The sequence below is a fragment of the Impatiens glandulifera genome, chromosome 2, assembly GCF_907164915.1.
Source record: "Impatiens glandulifera chromosome 2, dImpGla2.1, whole genome shotgun sequence".
NCBI lineage: Eukaryota > Viridiplantae > Streptophyta > Magnoliopsida > Ericales > Balsaminaceae > Impatiens > Impatiens glandulifera.
In genome coordinates this window covers 3,069,800-3,091,617 of record NC_061863.1, presented here as the reverse complement: position 1 = coordinate 3,091,617, position 21,818 = coordinate 3,069,800, and the positions used below count along the sequence as shown (strand labels likewise).

Here is a 21,818-nt window from a genome sequence, read left to right as displayed (position 1 = left end):
TCAAAGCAAACATATGTTTGCAAGTTTAATGAACAACTTGAGAGATCTATTTGAGATTTGTCCCCTCAAACTAGAATCAATTATTTGATCAACCATTTTATTCTTGTAGCAATTCCCAACCAACAAAACGAGGCTACATTGTTGTCTGTTGTCGATTCTATCATCAATGGCTGGCCTCCCACATAATGTTTCCAACAACACAACACCGAATGAGTACGCATCGGATTTCTTGGTTAACATTCGGGTCGAGCAGTAAGTTGGATCTAGATAACCAGGAGTTCCCTTTACATCAGTACTGATATGGGTTCTATTATGGCTTGTCGCTCCTCCTACTTTGCATATACCAAAATCAGCAATTTTCCCCATCAAATTCAGATCCACCAAAATGTTTTCACTCTTGACATCTCGTGTATGACTTCTTGCTCACTATTGTTGTGCAAGTATTCTAACCCGCGAGCAGCATTCAAACAGATATTGAGTCTTTCCTTCCAGGTTAGAGGAGTCGAGTTTCCATTGTTACTACCATTACGTTTATTCTTGTAGAGATGGTCCGGTAGAGTGCCAAGTTCCATGTACTCATAAACAAGTATCATCTCACGACCATCATTGCAGTAGCCTATCAAATAAACAAGGTGTTTGTGTCTAAGCTTGGAAAACGTCTCAATTTCTGATATGAATTCGTTCTCACATTTCTTATCTAACCTCTTAATTGCTACTGTAATTTTAACCTTACCAATAATAAAATTAACAACCCCTATGTAGACTGTACCGGAACCCCCACGTCCAATCTCTAATCTTTTGTTAAAGTTGTTAGTTGCCCGTGAAATCTCAGCGAATGAAAATCTACGACACAAATCATTGTGTATTAGACATGGGTTTTTACTCCAATTCCTTTCTATCATTTCGCAAAATTGGTGAACAGTAACGACAACTACAATTATGACCAAAATTATAATGTCAGTTATACTTGTTGTGGGCATTCTAAGTCTAAGCTTTGTTGAAGCATGAGGATGTAATAGCATTGGATTCCCTCCAGCAAGATTGTCATCTGAGTCGCTAAGTTTGAAAACCTCAATCCCCTTAAGAACCGAGTCAATGAATTCATATGAATATTGCTCTTTGTTGTTTGGGTACAAAGCAACAAGTAGATCTCTCTTGCCCATGGTTATATCTCTCTTAATGTCGTCAAGTAATCCTTATGAATTGCAACCCCTATCTCACCGCCCCATTTGATCAAGTCTCCTCTAGACTCAACCATGTGATTGTTAATGAGAACACTAAACTCTTTCTGCCCACTCCCTTTCACTACGTCATAGTCAAGCTCACAAAAATGCAATCTAATTAGATACCTAAAACCCAAATCGACAGGCAACTTCCATGTAAAACTAACTCCTTCCACCAAATTGCAAATTTCGGTTAATTGACCGAGACGACTGGTAAAGTCTTTGTGGTGCACCATCTTTAGATGTTTTCGTAACTGTGGAGATTCTGACCAAAAAATAAGACATTATACTTGATCCGATTTGTGGAAGTAATGGGAAAAACACTTGGTTCTATGATATGATTTGAATCATCCGTCCACTCCCTCAACATATTCGGGTCATGAACACATGAAAGCTTGATGCCACCAACGTTTAACCGATAAACCATCTCCATTGCTGGATTTGCCCAGAACGTATGCCCCTGCATCTCCATCTCCCTCCATATTGTAGTAAAGTCCAAGAGGCATGGGAACAATTACAATTCCATTAACAAATACAAATGTATCACAAGGGATGGTTGCTCTTGAAGGGGAGAAAGTAATTGAAAAGGGTTTACCGTCGTCAAGGACATAAAGAGTGAATTCTTTTACATTGGATTTCAAACCGAGTAACACACTATAATTTTTGAGGAGAGTATACGAACCTGTTTTTACGGTGAAGAAGGCAATTGACGTTTTGAAAGCAGAGTATGGAGCAGGGTAGAAATGAAGGCGGATGAACTTGTAGTCGGTGCTAACATTGAATGTGTAAGTGACCGATGACCGAGAAGCTCGAGCTGTCATGTATGGAGTGGAATAATATGAAGAATGGATCCAGAGGCGGAGCCAGGATGAAAAATTACTTGGAGCTGACTCCAACTTGCATCTCATATTTAATTTTCTATGCTCCGTTTTTTTTTCAATAAAATTTCTACGATTATTCGAAGATGAAGACTTGTCATGCCCTCTCAATGCACACGTTTGCAAAGTGAGCCACCGAGTGCTTTCAATAGTTGTTGTAAGCCGTAATTTGTTATTTTGTTTTTTTTCATCTGAAGACTATGCATTCAGTACTTTATCAATATGACAAGGATATTCATTAGATTATCAAAATATTCAACTGCCCTATTATGTGGTGAAATATTACATCCTATATGCATAACAAAATAACATCTATCCCCATCATTAACTCGCTTTCAATATTTGAATCTATCTATTGTAAATGTAGGTTTTAAGGTTGTTTATGTTTAAACAAGAAACATGGGAAGCAAAAAGCAGCATCTTTCAAATGAGAGTATTCTAACCAAGTAATTTTCTTAAACCAATGACTTTGGAACCGTCGATTTTGATTTCCAAATTTGGTCGGCGGGTACTCATCCTTAATAGGTTGATATGACCCCATCTTATATAAGCTCGTCTAATTTCATCCATTTGATTAAAATGATATTTCCATATTGGAATACGTAATGTTTGATCAAGTTTAAGATAACTTACATCAACATCAATTCTAGGAGATTTGTTAAGTTTTTGAACAGGGATATCAAATTTTTTATTTAAATACCGAATCAAACCAATGTAACTATTTTAACTTGTTTATTAATATTAATTTATATTTTCTTATAAATTTTTGAAATAGTTTAAAATTAAGAAATATAAAACATTATTATTATTTTAATTTTTATATTTTACCTTTATAAATAATTTATATTATTAATTATATTGAAATAAATAAAATATAATGTATAATTATTATATAAATATAATTTTAAAATAAATAATATTATTATATGATTTACATTATTTTATATATAATTTTTTATACTTTATTTATATAAATAAATTTTATTTATATATTAATTAAAATTTATGTATTATTATAAATATTTGTATATTAGAAAATATTATTAGTATAAAATAAAATAATTATGAATTAATTTATATATAAAAATTATATTTTAAAATATAATAAATTAAAGTTATTTATATAAATAAATTTTATTTATATATTCATTAAAATTTATGTATTATTATAAATATTTGTATATTAGAAAATATTGTTAGTATAAAATAAAATAATTATGAATTAATTTATAGATAAAAATTATATATTAAAAGGGAGACCAGTTTGATCACCTGATAGTCATCACATGTCAAATACATATATAAAATGTTTTATTTTAAGATTTTAATTTAGATGGGGCTGAAGCCCACCTTAGCCCATGCGTGGCTCCACACTGATTTACTTACTACTTTCAGCTCCATGAAATGAAACGATTGTAGAAGAATTTGCTTCTCCAACCCATTTTCTGCCGTCAATTGACGTGGAGTTGTGGAGGGAACCGCAGTCGACGGCGATAGCATGTTGTAGATGGTGATTGTCGGAGAAGAAGGAGGAGGTAGCTTGGGGTTTTCTGATCAAGGGAGTTTTAAATTACAGTTAAAAAAAGATCCAATATATTAAAAAAACAAACAAAAAAAGGCAGGAGTACAAAAGTCTACACAATTTGTCATTTATTATTAGATAATAAATAAAATAATGGTGAATGGTTAAAGGTCTTTTTCTATTAAAAAGATGAGTAATGATAGAGCGAGAGAAAGATTCGTAGCTAATGAGGCAGCGAGAACTATGTGGAGCGGTGATTAGACTCGGTATATGTTTATTTATTTATTTTTTTTATCTTCGTTAATAATTTTTTCTCTCTTCCCACTACTTATATTTTCTCTCTCTGTATTAAATAAGACACATTCAATAAAAAAATCAATTATTATTATTAAAAACACTTAATAATTTAAAAAACACTTAACAATTTTTATTATTATAAATATTCTTTTTTAAATTATTATATATGCCACTATAAACAAGCATTTTATTTATTTATTTCTCTCAATAGTTTATTTTCTTTTATTTATTGAAAAATTAAAATTTATTTTCAATAATAAAAATAACTCAAATTAAAATAAATAATAAATCATTGTGTTACTTAAAATTTATATATAAGAGAATAAAAAATATTTTTTTAATTCAATTAACTAACCAATTGATTCAATTAACTAACCAATTGATTCAATTAATTTAATAATATATATTAATAATAAAAAAATAAAATTATTAATCATTTTAATCAACTGATTGATTCTCTTTTTTAAACTCTTAATTATTGTTTATCTTTTTCTCTCTTTAAAAGTCTTTTTCTTTCTTTTCATGTCCGTTCATCTTCTGTAATTTATTAGAAACTCAATCAATTATTGAAGCTCAATCAACTACGTAATGGTCAATCAACTACAAAAGCTCACTCAACAACATTCAATAATAGCACATCATGTTAGTTATTCTCTGTTAGTGGTTTTTTTTATTTATGTTGAATATTAGTTGTTTATGATTTGAGTTATATCTATCTTGAATATTAGTAATTTGTGGTTTGTGTTGAATCATGTTAGTAGTTAAAAATTTGTCTCCTAGTTGTCCAATTTAAAATGGAGTGAAAGATAACGAAAATGATGTGCATCATGACCCATCTTTATCTAGTTCTCTTGTATATAAATAAAAGAAAATAAACTATTGAGAGAGATAAATAATTAAAATATGTGTGTTTGTTTATAGTGGCATATACAATAATTTAAAAAAAAATATTTATAATAATAAAAATTGTTAAGTGTTTTTTAAATTACTAAGTGTTTTTTAATAATAATAATTAATTTTTTTTTATTGAATGTGTCTTATTTAATAAAGAGAGAGAAAATGTAAGTAGTGGAAAGAGAGAGAAAATTATTAACGAAGATAAAAGAAAAAAAAAATAAACATATACCGGCAAGTCTAATCACCACTCCACGTCTTTAGCTCCATCTATCATTACTCTAAAAAGATATGGACTAATTAATAATATATAAAGACTTTGAATAGTTAATTGTTTAAAGTATTAATTTATGTCACTGCCTAAATCATAAATAGATAAAAATGAAAACAATTGTAAAAAATTCAAAACTCTATCAAACCTTTAAAAAATACAAATTTTATATCATAAAATAAAGCAATAAATCTCTTCTTCTAAACTAGCGATAAAAAGAAGTGAATATCCAAAGTCTTCAACTTCTTTGAGGTTCTGGGTTCAAGCTCGTTAGACGACCGCACGTCTAGTTAACCTGTTGAGTTGATTTGCGGACTACATGTTTAATCCGCGGGAATTAACCGCATTCCGAAAGAGGAGCGAAATCCAACGTTCTAAAAAAACAATAATTATTTTCCAAATAAACTTCAATAAAAACAAATCTAAAAAATTTAAAATTAATTATAATATATTTTTAAAAAATAATATTGAAGAGAACAAAATAAATACAATACACCCTATCAAATAATAAAAAAATAAATAAAATTGTACATTATTTTTAAATTAAACCTGTTTTTACGATAATACAAATTAACCAGACGCAAAATTTGTCATCCAACGGATTAGGTGTGTAACTCGCAACACACTCAACTATTTAACCGGAGGTATAAGAATTAAAGATACTTTTTACAGTCATTTTGTCAAATTTCCCCAGCAAATGGACGAGAGCTTCGATTTGAACTCCATTGGGAAATTGTGATGTGTATTCAAGTACTCTGCGGCGACAAATGTGATTTAAGTCATACTTGCCTGACGAACTGGAGCTTCTACGCGACGGCGACGATTGGACGCCCTAAAACGGACTCTGGTTGAGTAACTTAGATATAACTTTGCGTTTCCTAAAATTAGGGTTTTAGAGGATAAAATCTCACTTTTTTTATGCATTACTTGGATGTTTATTTGAAACTAATTATTAAGATTAATTTTAATTAATTCATTCATATTAATTTATTGTTAACAAAAGTAATAGTTGAATAGAATATCCCACAACTAATATGAACGGTATAGAATTCAATTAACTGTTAGAAAATTATAAATTACTCTACTTTGAACTTGTTTTAAGTCATACTCAAATATCCTTTTTTTTTTTTTTTTTATGACATGACATTTTCATTTAGTAAAACAATAATAGTTTCAGATGAGATATCAAAATTTCAAAATACAATTTGGTGGGATATTTTTATTTTTTGATAGAAGATAGAGATCTGAATATTCTAAAATTAGAATAATAATAATTTTTTATTTTGTAACAGGTAAAAAAAATATTGTAGGGATCTTTTTATAATTTATAAATAATTAAATTTTTAAGAGAAGTTATTTTATATTTACAGTTAATTCCTTCAAACAAAATTTAATAAAAAGTAAAAACTATTATTGTAGTATATAATTTGTTTTCTGGTTCCTATGAAACAAAGATGGGCGACAGAAAGCACATGGATCCGTCGGCGGTTACTGAAGAGGCGGCGGCGTACAATAGCGAGAGTGTGAAGAAGAAGGCAAGACTTTATTCAACACTCTCTGCCCTTCTCGATGATCCCATTCTCGCCGATGTATCGAAGAAACCGACTTTATCCGATGTCGATACCCTAATCAATTTGGAGCTCGGCAGCGCCATGCGCATATCTGTCCTTAAAATGGACAACACCTCCTTCGGTAACCTTCGATTGAAACTTCATCTGTTGCAGTCTTTTCCTTGTCTTCTAAATTGGATGTTTATTCTCTGATTCAGATGTTGCAGTTAATAATTCGGCCAATGTCAAGGATCTGAAATTGGCAATTAAGAAGAAAGTTAATGAAATGGAGCAATCCAACATGGGTCATCGTCAAATTTCCTGGTTTGTTTGTCTCCCCTTCCCCTTTCTTTAAAGTCTTGATTTTCAGATTCAAGCTGAATTTACAGGAAACATGTATGGAAGAATTTCTGTCTTTCTTGTCAAAATGTTAAGATGCTTGACGAAAGCTCCTCCCTGCAAGATCACGGCCTTCGAAACAACGCTCAGGTGATTGTTTTCTAGTATCCTAGTAATTAAACAGAAAATACTATTTGTCACCAAAGAAACATAAATTTGCATCCTTAAACTGACATGTTCATCTTCATTTAGATAGTTTTGAATGAAAATAGTGACATTTATTCATATGCAGGTGCATTTTATCCCCTATGTCGCTTCAAAGGAATTCCAAAGACATTCTAAAAGGAGAAAGCATCGCTTCTTTCATGGCCTAAACCGGAAAACATGAGGGATTATCACTTGTTTTTCAGAAATGATTCAGAAACTCATCATGCATATATGTATTGTATCAAACATTGATCAAGAAGAGATAACCCATTAAAAACAGTATCAATATACATGCTTATTATTGAATCAAGGAAAAAAACTCCAATGTCTAGTAATTTGGATTCAATTAAGGATGACAACAAATCCATTATCTCCCTATGTGTTTACATTTTAATATAATCTGTCAGTTTCATTTCATTTCATCTCTGTAGGAAGCTCACATTTGAGCCACCCACCAGCCATATCGGTGATGGAGGAGGTAAAACCCTGCCACCGAGAAAATGTAAGGATATACAACAACAATGTAGTCATAGTTTTACTCTACTTGAGATAGATAGCAGTTTGAATGTTATAGTTTCATTTATTGTTTCAAAATAAGGGATAGTCTTTACTTACAGCAGATAAAAGATCAGCTGCAGCCATATTTGAACATCTCCCACTTTGACAACCCTGAGGATTTATATGAATAATCATACTGAAATTTGGAATGTTGGAATTTGTTTGAGTACTGTAAATAGGATTCCTTCGAGAAAAAAGGTCATACAATGACAATTTTATCCTTCTTTTCAAACTGTGATGATATCTCCTCGACAAACTTAGGGGTTGTTGACATTCCTGTAGAATGAAAACAGGGTTAATTCATTGGGTTAGTTTGTCGATTAGATTCTTCTTAGTTACAGCTCTCTATTAGTCTTTATTTATTTATTTTATAAATATATCTGCTATTAGAGTTATATGAATTTGGATTTCTCTCATGTAAAGTCTTATTGCCATTATCATCTCCAAATCTTAGACCCTAAAACATGTCCAGCAATGAATTCATCACAAGTCCTGAAACAAACAAAACAAAAATGTCATTTTTAAACAGAAATCTGAACTGTTGAAATAATAATTTTCTTTACTCAATATATAAAATGTTAAAATGAATCAATTTGGAACAATACATACTCAATATAGTGGAACAGATTATAATTTCTATCCTATGAGTCCAGCCAAAGTTATACATTCTTGTGATCTTGAAATATCTACTCTTGAGATCTTCAACCAACCCGAGAAAGAATGTTATGACCCTAGTAAACTTTACTCGCGCATTAAGCACCTAAATCATTTAGTCTTGAAAAACGAATTGTGCTGTGCGAGAACCCGAATGAAATAAAAAAATCTAGTTTATTTATTACAAATGAGTTAAATAAAAATAAGAAACTACCTAATTGAAATATTTGAATTGTTGTAATAATATATATTACAACAAAATTTATTTATTTTCTGAGATGTAATTTTGTGTTATTTATTTTCATTAAAAATTCTTGATTGCATGGTTTTATTAAATCATTCTCATGGTGTATATTTAATTTAACATGTATTCTATATATTCATGAAGCCAAGCCTTTTCATTATTATATATCCAAGGTTGTAATTAATATGCATGTACCTTCTTAAAAAAAGTATTATTTTCTAAAGGCCATTTCTATTCATTCTTAGTAGCATTTCCTTTAGGTATGTTAGGACTAATTGTAAAATCTCTTTTACAAGATTCAATATTTGAATATGTTTTTGGTGTTTGTGATTCAAATAAATTTTGCATATAAATAATTAAATTTAAATTAGTGAAATTAAAGAATACAAGTTCACAAAATTTATAGAAGAAATCAAAACCAAAAAAATCCTAAAAAACAGAGTAAATATATTTTTACTTTCAGTAAGAATTTTAATCTCTGTTGCCAATGAAAAAAATAACACGAATTTAGTTACTCAACATCAAATCTATTTTCTTTAAGGGAATTTCAGACACCGAGGGGCATTTGTAAGGTAAACTTTTTTTTTTCTTCTCTAGTTTTGTTACACTCTTTACCTATTATAAAATAAAACTTAGTTTAAAAAAACTGTAAAATTATTAATAAATTTGAGGCAAATTAAATTAAATTTATTGACAATTATACTAGATTAAAGTGGTGATCTTATTTATTTGTGGGTTGGAATGATGAAGAATTAGTACATGTTCAGAAACACTTGCAAAATGACGTTTGAAGTGATTATATTCTTGTTTATCATGGGTGCAATAACCGTCATTCCTATTCTATATTTTAATTGATTTACGTGTTTAATGAAATTCTCTTGTTTTGTTTCATATGATTGTTGAAGAGATGAATATTTTTAAGACGGTTTTTTTGAGATTCGATAACCTGAAGATCATATACCCAAATAGTATCTTGGCCACCAAACACATCGATAATTTTTATTGTAGCCCCGAAATGGGAGATACGATACGATTTCTGCATCAACGTCGCAACTCATTTTGAGAAGATCGCTTCAATGAAGGAGAAAATCACGAGGTATGCCATTTTTCATATTTGTTAGGTTTGTCTTGCCAAAAATTTAGAAATCTAGATCATAATCTTAAAAATAATCCTTATACCAAATTAAGTTAAAAATCATACCATAATCTCTAATGATTCAAAATATATTCTTTATACCAATAAAATAAACTAACACTATCTTTTGGATCATAAACTTTAAATAAATCTTATACCAAAAAAGAAGAAAAATTACTTTAAATTATAAGGTTTTGCAATTTCCAATAAGATACTAATTACAAATTACCATTTTTCAAATAAGGTTTTTGATATCTCGGGTAAAGCCACCTTTTAATGGGGAGTTCTTATACACTAGTTATTTGATAGTTTTTATTCTATAACTTTAAATTTCTCTTTAATGATCAAACGGACAAATAATTAAATTAGACCCTTTACCAAACTTCATCTTCAAGAAACATCACCTTTAAATAAACCCTTTATCAACTTTTTATAACTTTTTATTTCTCCTTTAATGAGATAAACACTTCAATTATTTGATGATACAATACACCAACATGAGCATGAGTAAGCAACGTCCTAAAAGGTATGCCTAAACTTGATATTGCCTCCACTACTAATAATTAGTCAAATCAGACCCTTCATTTTTTTTAAAAATAAATTTTGATACATCTTAATGCTCATTTCATAATAAATAAGAAAGCTAATAAAAAAAAAAAAAATCATGCTCCTCCCGATAACTTTTTTTTTTTTTTAATTTCAAATGGTGCCTTATTTTCTTTTCACCACTCAATTTTGAGTTTGTATTTTATTTTATTCAATGTAACATCTTATTTAGTATGATCAATTTTTTTATCCCAGATTTTGTGATCCGGATAATTCTTTTAGTGGGTCGATTGTTGCTTATATCATTCGATTGTGTTGGTGATGCATTTTCGAGTCCGTGTCTGTCCCCCTTTTAGAAGCAACGAGTTAAAATTATCGAATTTAGAGATATTTTTCATGTTTTCAATAACAAGTTATTTTATTTGATTTTTAATATGGAGACCCTCTTACATGTATCTTCTCATGATTTGTACTGAGTTTATTATTTTTCGTCCATATATATAGATGATCAATTATCATTTGGTATGAGATTTTTCGGCCTTGTTTATCAACTATCGGCTAAGAATAATTTCAACTGCCGCTTAGAATATTTAGTAGAGATCTTCCAACATCGTTTCATTGGTTCATTTGTTTTGCTTTACTTCAACGCTCATAATTTAAGAACTTAAATGAGCTCGTAATTTTTTTAGAACGCTGAATTCATACTTTTTGTGTGATGCATGATTGTAAAATTTAATAAATTGTTATTATAATTTAATATCTATATCAACCATTGTTGTATTTATTTTATAGATTTTATTTTGTATAATTTACTAATTTTGATATAAGCTTGTAAATTATTATTTATTTTCATTTAGGCTCCTAAAGTTTAAGATCACCCCCTCTTAATACACAGCTACATTGATGTTTCTCTTAGATGTTCCTTTTAAAAAAAAGGGTGATTTTTAAATTGAAGGGGTTTAAATCAAAATAAAAATGTTAGGATCTTATATTAAAATTTAGAAATATTGTAGGGGCTTATTTTTGAGTTTCTCTTTTATTTTATTACCAAATTTTGGGAACATGTCACGTTGTATCACTCATTACCACCTATTTCAGTTGATGATTAAACACAGGTCTTTCATCTGCAAGGTCTGAGAATAATATAAAACTCATTAGCTTGAACATGAAGGAATCAAAGAAAGAAGAAAGACCTTCTCTCTTCAGACTTGATGCTTTATTTGTTGAGGAAACTGCGGTTCTGGGAATTGATGATTTTAAGAGCGAATTGATTTCAATGCACGTGGGAGATAAGAATCTACTTATCGTCACTGTGGTAGGGATGGACGGCGTAGGAAAGACCACTCTGGTAAGGAAAGTCTATGAGGAGCAATTTGATTGTAAAGCTTGGATGGATGACTGTTTCCAAGTCATTTACTGCTTCTTTAAAACTCTTCAAGGAAGTTCGGAGAAGTTTCGATCAAGCTAGTAAATGACTGAGAAACAGTGATCCAAGCGCGACAATCAAATTGCTTCTTTGTGTCTCGACTCTCGTAAACTTTTCTTACCAGAGTGGTCTTTCCTATGCCGATCCTTATCTCCCACATTATAAAGCATTGAAATCAATTGGCTCTTAGAATCATCAATTCCCACAACCGCAGTATCCTCAACAATTAGAGCATCAAGTCTCACTCAAGTCATGTCCACAGTTTCCCTAAAGAGTTAACTGAATTGATTCATTTGAAACACTTGCGGTTGAGGAGTTATTTTCTAGCATATATTCCAAACTCTATAAGAAAGTTGAGTTGTTGTATAGAATATATGTCGCAGGGGATCCTAGATTTGAAGAATCTTCGTCAACTATGTTATAACGATAAACTATATTCTATGTAATTAAGGAGGTGTTAATGATTTATGGTTGTTGGATTTTTGTGTTTTGATTATCTTGTATGTTTGATGGTTAGTAGTTTTGTTAATTATGGGTATTTTTTAATTTTTATTTATCTTATTTGAATTTTGTTTTTGTTAGACTGTTGAAGAGAAAATGTAAATAATATTTTTACTTAAGAACTCATATGTTCATTTTGTATCTAACAATATTAAAAACTAAAATTAATGGAAATGATTTCATGCATATTTGTGGTCTATTGATTAAGAAGAGAGAACCTCCAATGCCTAGTGATTCTTATTATTGAATCAAGGAAAAAGAAGAAAAAAACTTCAATTAAGGAGGATGACAACAAATCCATTGTCTTCCTATATATTACGTACGTGTTTACACTTGAATATAATCTTTGTTGTTTCATTTCATTTAAATTTAAATTAACAATGTTAAATTTGTTTTCTCGATTTCTGCATAAATCAAAACTCAACTTTGACTACATATATAATGATAGATATTTTCAAATAAAGCCTATACAATATTTAACTCCATACAGATTTTAATGTTTAAACTAATGTCAAAACAGAAAGTGTCCAACTATTCATAATTGACGATGTAACCAAAATATAATATACCACAACAATAGTTTATTAAGAATATTTCATTGCTGGGAAATGTTATGCAGTAACTCAACAATAATTAAATATAATTTCAATCACCTTTTTATTAATTAAATTATTTAATTTATTAATTAAAATAATACAATTTTACTTTTAAAATTTTATTTATTATTATATAAAATGTGGTCCAAAGGGGTTAAACATATAGTCCACAAACACACTTAACCATTTAATCAGCGCAAAACTTGTTGCAATAAAGCGCAAAACTTGTTGCATAACGAGCTCGGACTCAAGATCTCTCAAGGAAACAATGGATATCCAAGTCTTGTTATAGTTAGACCAGAAAAAATATATTTTATTTATCATTATATATTAATGTTATTTAAGTTTTTTATTTATTTAAAAACTAATTAATCAAAATCATCTTTTTCAAAAGTCCAATTTGACTCATTGAGACCCACAAAATAAAATTATTTGAAAATTATAATTTTATTATTATTATTATTACTTTTAAAAATTGACAAAATAAAAAGTGAAATGATTTTATTTTATAAAATATATATGTGAAACTGTTTAGATAAAAGATAAATAAAAAATATTAAAAGATCACACAAACTCAAAATTTTGATAAACCACGAAATCAATACTAAGTTCTCTATTTATCCCTCCAACTATCATTTTCGGGTGTAGTTCACATGGTATTATTTTTATTTTTTATTTTTACTGTTTTATTTTTAGTAATTTTCTAACTAATTTATTGTTTAGCTACTAATATTAAATAAAATAATTGAATTATATTTAAAATATGTTTGATTTTGAAAGGATTGTATACTAACTTGATTATGTATTATTATTTCCAAAAAAAAAAATCTTAGTTAGAATGTTATTTTTAGTAACTTTATTCTACTGCCCCATTGTTACTTTTATTTTTAAAAACATTACCTTTAGACCCTTTATCAACTTTTATAACTTTATATTTCTCTTTAATTATCAACCGGACAAATAAATAAATCAGCCCCTTTATTAAACTTCAATTTCAAGAAACATTACCTTTAAATAAACTCTTTATCAACTTTTATAACTTTTATTTCTCCTTCAATTATTTGGTGATAGTACAATAAAGCAGCATGAGCATGAATAAAGAACCTAAAAAGCTATGCCTAAACGTACTATTGACTCCACCACTTAAGAAAGCTAATAATAATAAAAAAAATCATGCTCCTTTGATGATTTTTTTTTTAATTCGGAGGATGCCTTATTTGAGTTTGTGTTATATTTTGTTCAATACAACATTTTATTTAATATAATCAAATTTTTTATCCAGAATTTTGTGAGCCGAATAATTCTTTGATTTTTAGTGGGTCGATTGCTGCTCATATCCTTCGATTCGGTTGGTGATGGTTTCTCGAGTCCGTGTTCGTCCCCTTTAAACAGCAAAGAGACAAAATTATCGAATTTAGAGTTATTTTTCAAATTTTCAGTTATTTGATTTGATTTTTAATATGCAAACCCTCTTACATGTATTTTTTCATAATTTATTATTCAGATAAAAAAATACTAAAATTATTTAAAAATTATTATTTTTTCACATTATTTTTTAAAATTATTAAAGTAAAAAGTAGTATTTATTTTCTTTGTATTTAGTAGGAAATATTTAGTTTAATTAGATTAAAAAAAATAATTTTTGATAAATTTTTAGTTCAAGCTAAATACAATTTTTTTATCAACATTTTTAATACAAACATGATAATTTTGAAAAATAAAAAAAATTGTTAATAGAAAATAAGAAAAATTGTTTTAAGTTTGTATTTTTTATTTAAATTTATTACAAAATATTAATAATTTAAAATATTATCTTATTTAAATTAATGTTCAAATAATGTATTTAATCCAAAAATATTAAATAAATTTATCAATACTTTCTACTCAGATTCATTCAGAATCCATAAAGTATTTTCAACATTAATAATAAGTTTAATATATACCAACTATTCTACATTATTATGTATACTTTGATTTGATAAAATAATTATTTATATGTTAGAAATATTGTCTTGAAATAAATTACAGAAATATATATAAAATGATGTTACAAATAAATGAAATAAATAAAATATATGAAAAATAATATCACCGAATAAATTGTTGATTCGAGGCATGTGCTTAGCACATTTCCCTTAAAACAGTTTCATCGTCTCCCGTTTGTGCTGGAGCTTATCGCAGATTACTGTCTCCCAGGGTACAACGAATCCTGTAGTGATTCTGCACTAAAATCACTACTAATCGAACTTGATCAGCGTACCTGATCTATCACCAGGTTTCAACGGAAATATCGAACAAAGAACTTGAAGAACACTCACAAAACAAGAAGAAGACTTTTGGAATTCTAGAGTGAGAAAGAATGAAAATGATGAAGTAAGTTTTTGATTAAAGATGAGAGGTCTTATATTGTTGAAAACTTAAACCATTAAATAAAATCATCATTTGATCCAACGGTTGACATTGGTTGCCTCTTCATTACCTTAACGTTTTTCTCTTCATTATAGAGTAATTGTTTGCCAAAACAATTAAGGCATTTACAATTCAATACTAACGTTACATGGTTTTCCAATTTGTTAATAATAATATTAATTATTATAACAAATAATAATAATAACAAACTCATGTAATTTACACTACAAATTAACAACGTTTTGTTAATTGGTCATCAAGGCATTTTAGATCAATTAATTTAAATTAATTGATTTAAATTATACATTTGGATCAAATTTCACCCTTTAATTCACGTTTGAATTTCATGTGAATTTGATTTGATTTTATTACCCACGTTCTAATTTCCATTCATTAATGGAATTTATAGAATTAGTTTAAAAATTCCAACAATCCCCCACATTAATGGAAATTGAAAGATTAACCCGGTGAAAGGTTCAACAGTTGAATTCTACATAGGATAGGTAGGTGTAACCCTTTGAACCTTCCCTTGTGAAAGCATATAACTTTACTAGCTAATTAGTAGACTCGATGTCCTTGAACTATTCTGCCTTTTGTGTAAACGATTACACACTTTCACATAGAATTCTCCCTGATACATGTCAAACTCTCATGGTTGTGTCCGTTTTGGCCATGGAACACGCGCCTGGTTCTGTGAGAGGGTCTAGAATTGAGCCGTACAATTCCTTCAAAACGGTCACACTTCTCCCTCACATAGGTGATCTCTTTGTTCACAAAGAATCATTAAAAGCGATATGCTTATACTCGTCAAAATATATATTGTTTCATTATAGGATTAATCCTCAACAATAACTTTCCAAGTCAGTACAATTAGGTTGTCCCATTGAACCTAGTTCTTGGGATCTCCAGTCTGCATAGGTTGGGTTTTCCTTCATACCAACTTATAGTAGGCTAATGTCTCAAAAGACTTCAAACTATCTCTCTATTCAATAATCTGATTAGTGGATCCACAATGTTATCTTTGACTTACATAGTCAAATTTGATAACTCCATTAGAGAGTATAGTCTAATGACATTATGTCTATGACGTGTATGTCTAGACTTGTCACTGACTCTAAGCTTGTCCAATTTTCAATTACTATCACAATAATTAGAAATTTATGTTTGTACATTCTTAGTTAACCTTAGAACATCTTCTAATAAGAAGCATAGTCATTCGTACATGCTTATCATTTAATTTTTTATGAAAATATTGTTTACTTGGCTAACTAGTAGACAAAATGTCTTTGAACTATTCTGCCTTCGTGTAAACAATTATATATTTTACATAAAAATATTTTATTTTTTGACATAAGTCAAAAATATAGATTATAACGTTTAAATGACATTAATTTTTAGTTCAAGCTAAATACAATTTTTTTATCAACATTTTTAATACAAACATGATAATTTTGAAAAATGAAAAAAAATTGTTAATAGAAAATAAGAAAATTTGTTTTAAGTTTGTATTTTTTATTTAAATTTATTACAAAATATTAATAATTTAAAATATTATCTTATTTAAATTAATGTTCAAATAATGTATTTAATCCAAAAATATTAAATAAATTTATCAATACTTTCTACTCAGATTCATTCAGAATCCATAAAGTATTTTCAACATTAATAATAAGTTTAATATATTACCAACTATTCTACATTATTATGTATACTTAGATTTGATAAAATAATTATTTATATGTATATATATTAAGTAATATATAAATGTATTTTGTTTAATCCAAAGATAAATACAAAAATAAATCTATTGAGTAATCCATGATACATGTATTTAACAAACCATGATGTCCAAAGATTAGATATATATTAGTTTTTTCTATGGATTGAGATTAGATTGAAGTTTAATATAAAAAATATTCTAAATAAAAATGTGATTGAAGAGTACCGAACTCTCTTTAAGCATATTATCATTGTATCTATTTCTTTTACAAATAAAACATATATTAGCGGTCTTACCACTTTGAAAATGAAAGTGATAGGTCAAGTACATACACTTTAACCTCTAACTTTGTTTTCAATGTTTTTATATTCATTACAAGTAACCCCGGAGACATAACCTCCTCAACCGAAACTATCAATCACATTTTCAATCTTAATTCTTTGTCTAATGAAGAGTTTTGGACCCTTTTCTGCATAAAAGCTTTTCGAGGTGATGAATACAAATGTATTTGTCCCGAAAAGATGCACAATATCTCGTGGAGCCAGATGAAAAGGACTTATCTTCAAAAACCTCAGTTCATGGGGCTTCTTAAATTTTGGATAGCTTCCTTCAATATCACAGTTTAATTCTTCTCCCGAATAAGAATCTTCTAGAAGATGAAGCACTACCAAGTTTTCTAATCCCTGAAGTGCTCTTAATGGATCATTCTCGGGCCTAGAACACTGAAGAATTAATTTTACAAGATAACAAAGGCAAAATATCCAACTAGACAAACTTTGTAATTTGCTCCTGAAGTGAAGGTGCTGCAAAAGTAGTGGAGGAGAGTTAGAGGAAGTTCATCATGTATCTCCCACGGTTAGAGAAATTGAAGCGTCGGCTTTATACCTTACATCAGACAATTTTTTATGATAAAAATTACCTTAATTTTGAAGTTCATATCATCTGTTGAGTAGGAATAAAAAGCAAATGATATTAAATTTGATACGTCTTCATTCATAATTAATTCTGCAAATACGCACACGAAAGTTATAATAACATAAAAAAATTATAAAAAAAAAAATCATATTTATTTCATAACAATAAATTCAAAAAATACCTTTAAAAGTGATCAAATAAAATGAGAAATAATTGAAGGAATGAGATCGATGTTTTCGTGTTTTCGGATACTTAACCCAAAACAAAGAAGACGAACTAGCCTACTTAATGGATGAGAGATGCCGAGAAACAGAAACAAAAGAGAGAAATAAAACAAGAAAACGAGGTAGTGGTGATGATAAAAAAGTGTCTATTAGATGTTAGTTATATAGATGCTTGGGTGGGCATCGGAAGTATATTCAAACAAGACCTTGTATTTGCAATGGTTTATTTGACAAGACAAATGAGTGGGCCGGGGCATGTACACCCGTGACCACAGCCCACAGGTGTCTTTTTCAAGTTCCATTTCTTCAAAACTTTTGTCGGGCATCCCATGTTTTACATTTTTTTTTACTTATTATAATATTTGTAAATATAAAACCAATTAAATTATTCAACAAAAAGTGCTAGTTTGATCTTGGGTTTTTTAGATTATTTTAAAATATTGTTAGATAAAAAATTAAATTATTTGAATTTTTGTAAGATAAGTTATTAAAATATTATTTTAGATTTAACACTTAAAATATAGAATTAATAAATAAAAAGATATTTTAGTTGATGAATAAAAACAAAATATTTAAATTAATGAATTAAGTGATTTAATTGTTATAATTATAATTTGTAAAAACAAAGAAAAATAAAAATGATAGTAAAAATTATGATACATACGATCTTATTTAGAATTTATTAAAATGAATAGTTTGTGATTCTTAAAGTTTTAATTATTTGTTCATTATTTTTTTTTTTTATTGAATTTTCATATATATACTGTTTTATTTATGTGTTATAATTACTATTATTCACATCTTTAATTTATATCGGTAATATTATGACTGTAACTTTTTTTTAATGGACGTTTGCGTAATAAGTTAGTACAGTAACTTTGCGTAATAAGCTCACACATAAAATTATAATCAAACACACTTTTGCATTTAAACTCAATTTTTTAATTCATTTCTAATCATTTTATTCATTCTCTCATCTATTTAATCTCTTTATAATCATTTTATTTATTCTCTCTTGTCTATTTAATTTATTTCAAATATTTTTATATATTTATATAAAATTATTTTAATAATAAAATATATATTTAAATACATTTTTATTTATTATTTATAATATATATCTTAATATATAAAATAATTAAGCAAAATATTAAATATAAATACTTTAATTTTTTTAATTTATAAAAATAGTTTTGTAGATCAAACTAATATAATAATAAATTATTTTTCTTTATTTCTTTATTTAATGAATCATCTAAATATTTTTTTAAAAAATTGGAAATAGAAATAAAAATGGAGATAAAAGAGTAATTTAGTCAAAAATAAATAAAAACTATTTTTTTCATACTTTTAATCAAATAAAAATTTCTTAGAAAAAAACCCAAACAAAACCCACAACCACTTCCTCAAAAAAGCGATCATAATTATTCTCTTGATTTTTTTTATAAATAACACTAGATCAAACAAGCCCTTATTGAACCTGTATTAATTTGTGAGTGGAGCAATAGTGGAATGTCTTCGCGTGCAAACTCCCACAAAAGATTGCTCTTGCTTTTCTCAATAATTTATATTTGTAGGGTCGTAATTTATTTATTTTATTTTATTTTACATATTCACAAAGTTATGATGTAGAAATTAAAAAAATAAACAGGAAGATTTTAAAACAGTAAAAAATTGTTAAATGAAATAGACAAATCAAATCCAGAAAAAAAAACAAAGAATCTGCTCGTTCGATTTTAAATGGACCTAGCCGAAATCCCTAAACAAAACACTTATTTATGACACAACCATAATGGTTGGGTGGGCAGCATATGTGTGATTTTCTGGAGAAAATAAAAACTGAAGTCTATGATAGGGAACTGAAAAGCCCAGCCTATTTGTTAAATAAATAAAAAAATTAAAAAAATTAATCTTTTTTAAAAGAAAATAATCATATTTAATCTTAAAGCAACAAATTTAATTAACCATTAACAAATTTAATTAACCTAATTAATTATAAAAAAAATAATTAACAAAATTTTCAAGAAAATCTTTTATAGAATATATATATTTTGTATATTTTGTATTTTTATTTTTTAAATACCAAAATAATTAAATAAAATCTTTAATATTATAAGTATAACAAATAACCTAAAATCACATTTCCAAAAGGCTCTGAATTATGGTAGATAGACAAAATAAAAACTTAAAAATAAGAAGTGAACTAGATTAACACAACAAATAAACCAATTTATTTTAGGGTTTAGAAAAGTTCTTCAAGACAAATTATGAATATGAAATGAATACAAATATACTAGGGTTCGAAAAGCTCCCTTTTTATATGAACTTTTTATATGAAGATATGAGTTTTTGTTTCAAGTTGGGTAATCAAATGCTGAAGAAATGAAGAATTTCTTCAGCCAATTTTCTCACCTATTTTGAAAAAATTGATTGACAAATCTAAAAATACAGCTTGATTTTGTTTATGTCTCCCAAGTACAATTATCAATTGAGTTTTGAAGAGGGGTCATCTCTTCATCCCATCCCACTTTCTTTCTTTTCTCAATTGAGTTTTGAAAAGGGGTTGAGGAAGAGGAAGGCTTTGGATCTAGATATCGGATCATTTGTAACTAACAAATCTCGATTTCTTCTCAAATCTAGGGTGGTTCCTTGGAAAGTTGTCGGGTACCAAAAATTGAAACCAAAGTCACTAGAACTCTTTCTCACCTTAAGAAATTGAGTCCATCAACCAATGATTCTAGATGCTTTGTGACTTTGGATGCAAACATAGATTTACAAGTTTAATGAACAACTAACTTCAGAGAACAATCTGAGATTTGTCCCCTAAAACTAGAATCAATTATTTGATCAACCATTTTATCACAACACCGAATGAATACACATCAGATTAAAAACAAATAGGGATAATAATATATAAAGACTTCAAATACTTAAATGTTTAAAGTATTATGTCAGCTACCTAAATCATACATAGATAAAAATGAAAACAATTGTAAAAATTATTCAAAATTCTAGAAAACCTTACTTTAAAACACACAAATTTTATATTATAAAATAAAGCAATAATTGTTGCCCAAATAAACTTGCATGTTCAATTCTATTGTCTGATTTGTTTTATTTTATATACAATAAAAACAAGTCTAAAAAATTTAAAATTAGTTATAATATATTTAAAAAAAATAACAGTGAACGGAACAAAATAGATACAATATACCTTACATTACAAAGTAAGGAGAGAAATAAAACAAAATTGAATATCATTTATAAATTAAACATGTTTTTACGAGATAATACTATTTTTAATATGATTGACATCATTCAATGAGTTGAAAGGTTAATAAGAGAGAAATTAAAAATCTTTTACTGGTAAGACACATATTACACCAATTTGTCTTAAAAAAACAACACAGTTATTCGGGATTTTTTTAGTTTAATATTTTTTATGTAACAAGAATGACAACCTACACTCACTTTTATTTAAGGCGTTTTTTTTTATTAAAATTAAAATTTAATAAAAATAAATAAAACTATTTTATTATTAAAAATTGTAAATGTGATAGTTAAAATGATAGTGATGTTAAAATAAAATAAAATAAAAAGTAAATAAATAAAACAGTAAAATTCTAAAAATAACCATATGGGCCATATCAAACAAGGTATAAAAGAATAAAGTTCACATGTTTCCTATTAACATCCCACTAAACTAAAA

The 21,818-nt window shown here is 27.7% G+C and overlaps 1 protein-coding gene, 1 long non-coding RNA gene and 1 pseudogene across 3 annotated transcripts; 1 reads left to right on the top strand and 2 right to left on the bottom strand.

The window, feature by feature from the left end:
* On the bottom strand, nt 1–1,163 carry LOC124923820 (annotated as a pseudogene).
* A 5,371-nt stretch (nt 1,164–6,534) lies between these two features.
* Nucleotides 6,535–8,057, top strand: LOC124927374 (U11/U12 small nuclear ribonucleoprotein 25 kDa protein-like). Of its 2 annotated transcripts, none has more exons than XM_047467780.1 (4): nt 6,535–6,777; nt 6,863–6,959; nt 7,025–7,124; nt 7,267–8,057. In XM_047467780.1, exons 1-4 carry the CDS (start codon nt 6,540–6,542, stop codon nt 7,360–7,362), a joined length of 531 nt encoding a protein of 176 aa, XP_047323736.1. In that variant the 5' UTR covers nt 6,535–6,539; the 3' UTR covers nt 7,363–8,057. The 2 variants fall into 2 exon arrangements, with proteins under 2 accessions (XP_047323736.1, XP_047323735.1); XM_047467779.1 differs by having other exon boundaries at nt 6,854–6,959.
* Nucleotides 8,058–17,150: 9,093 nt separating this feature from the next.
* Nucleotides 17,151–18,236, bottom strand: LOC124928177. Its single transcript, XR_007098460.1, has 2 exons — nt 17,890–18,236; nt 17,151–17,773 (listed from the first exon to the last, which is right to left on the bottom strand). It is a non-coding gene; the product is annotated as an uncharacterized LOC124928177 (long non-coding RNA).
* Between the last annotated feature and the right edge of the window lie 3,582 nt (nt 18,237–21,818).

Coding starts and splice junctions, on each gene's coding strand:
- LOC124927374 (XM_047467779.1), top strand. CDS start 6,540: ATGGGCGACAGAAAGCACATGGATCCGTCGGCGGTTACTGAAGAGGCG. Junction 6,778..6,853: donor AATGGACAACACCTCCTTCG/GTAACCTTCGAT, acceptor TCTCTGATTCAG/ATGTTGCAGTTAATAATTCG. Junction 7,125..7,266: donor GCCTTCGAAACAACGCTCAG/GTGATTGTTTTC, acceptor ATTCATATGCAG/GTGCATTTTATCCCCTATGT.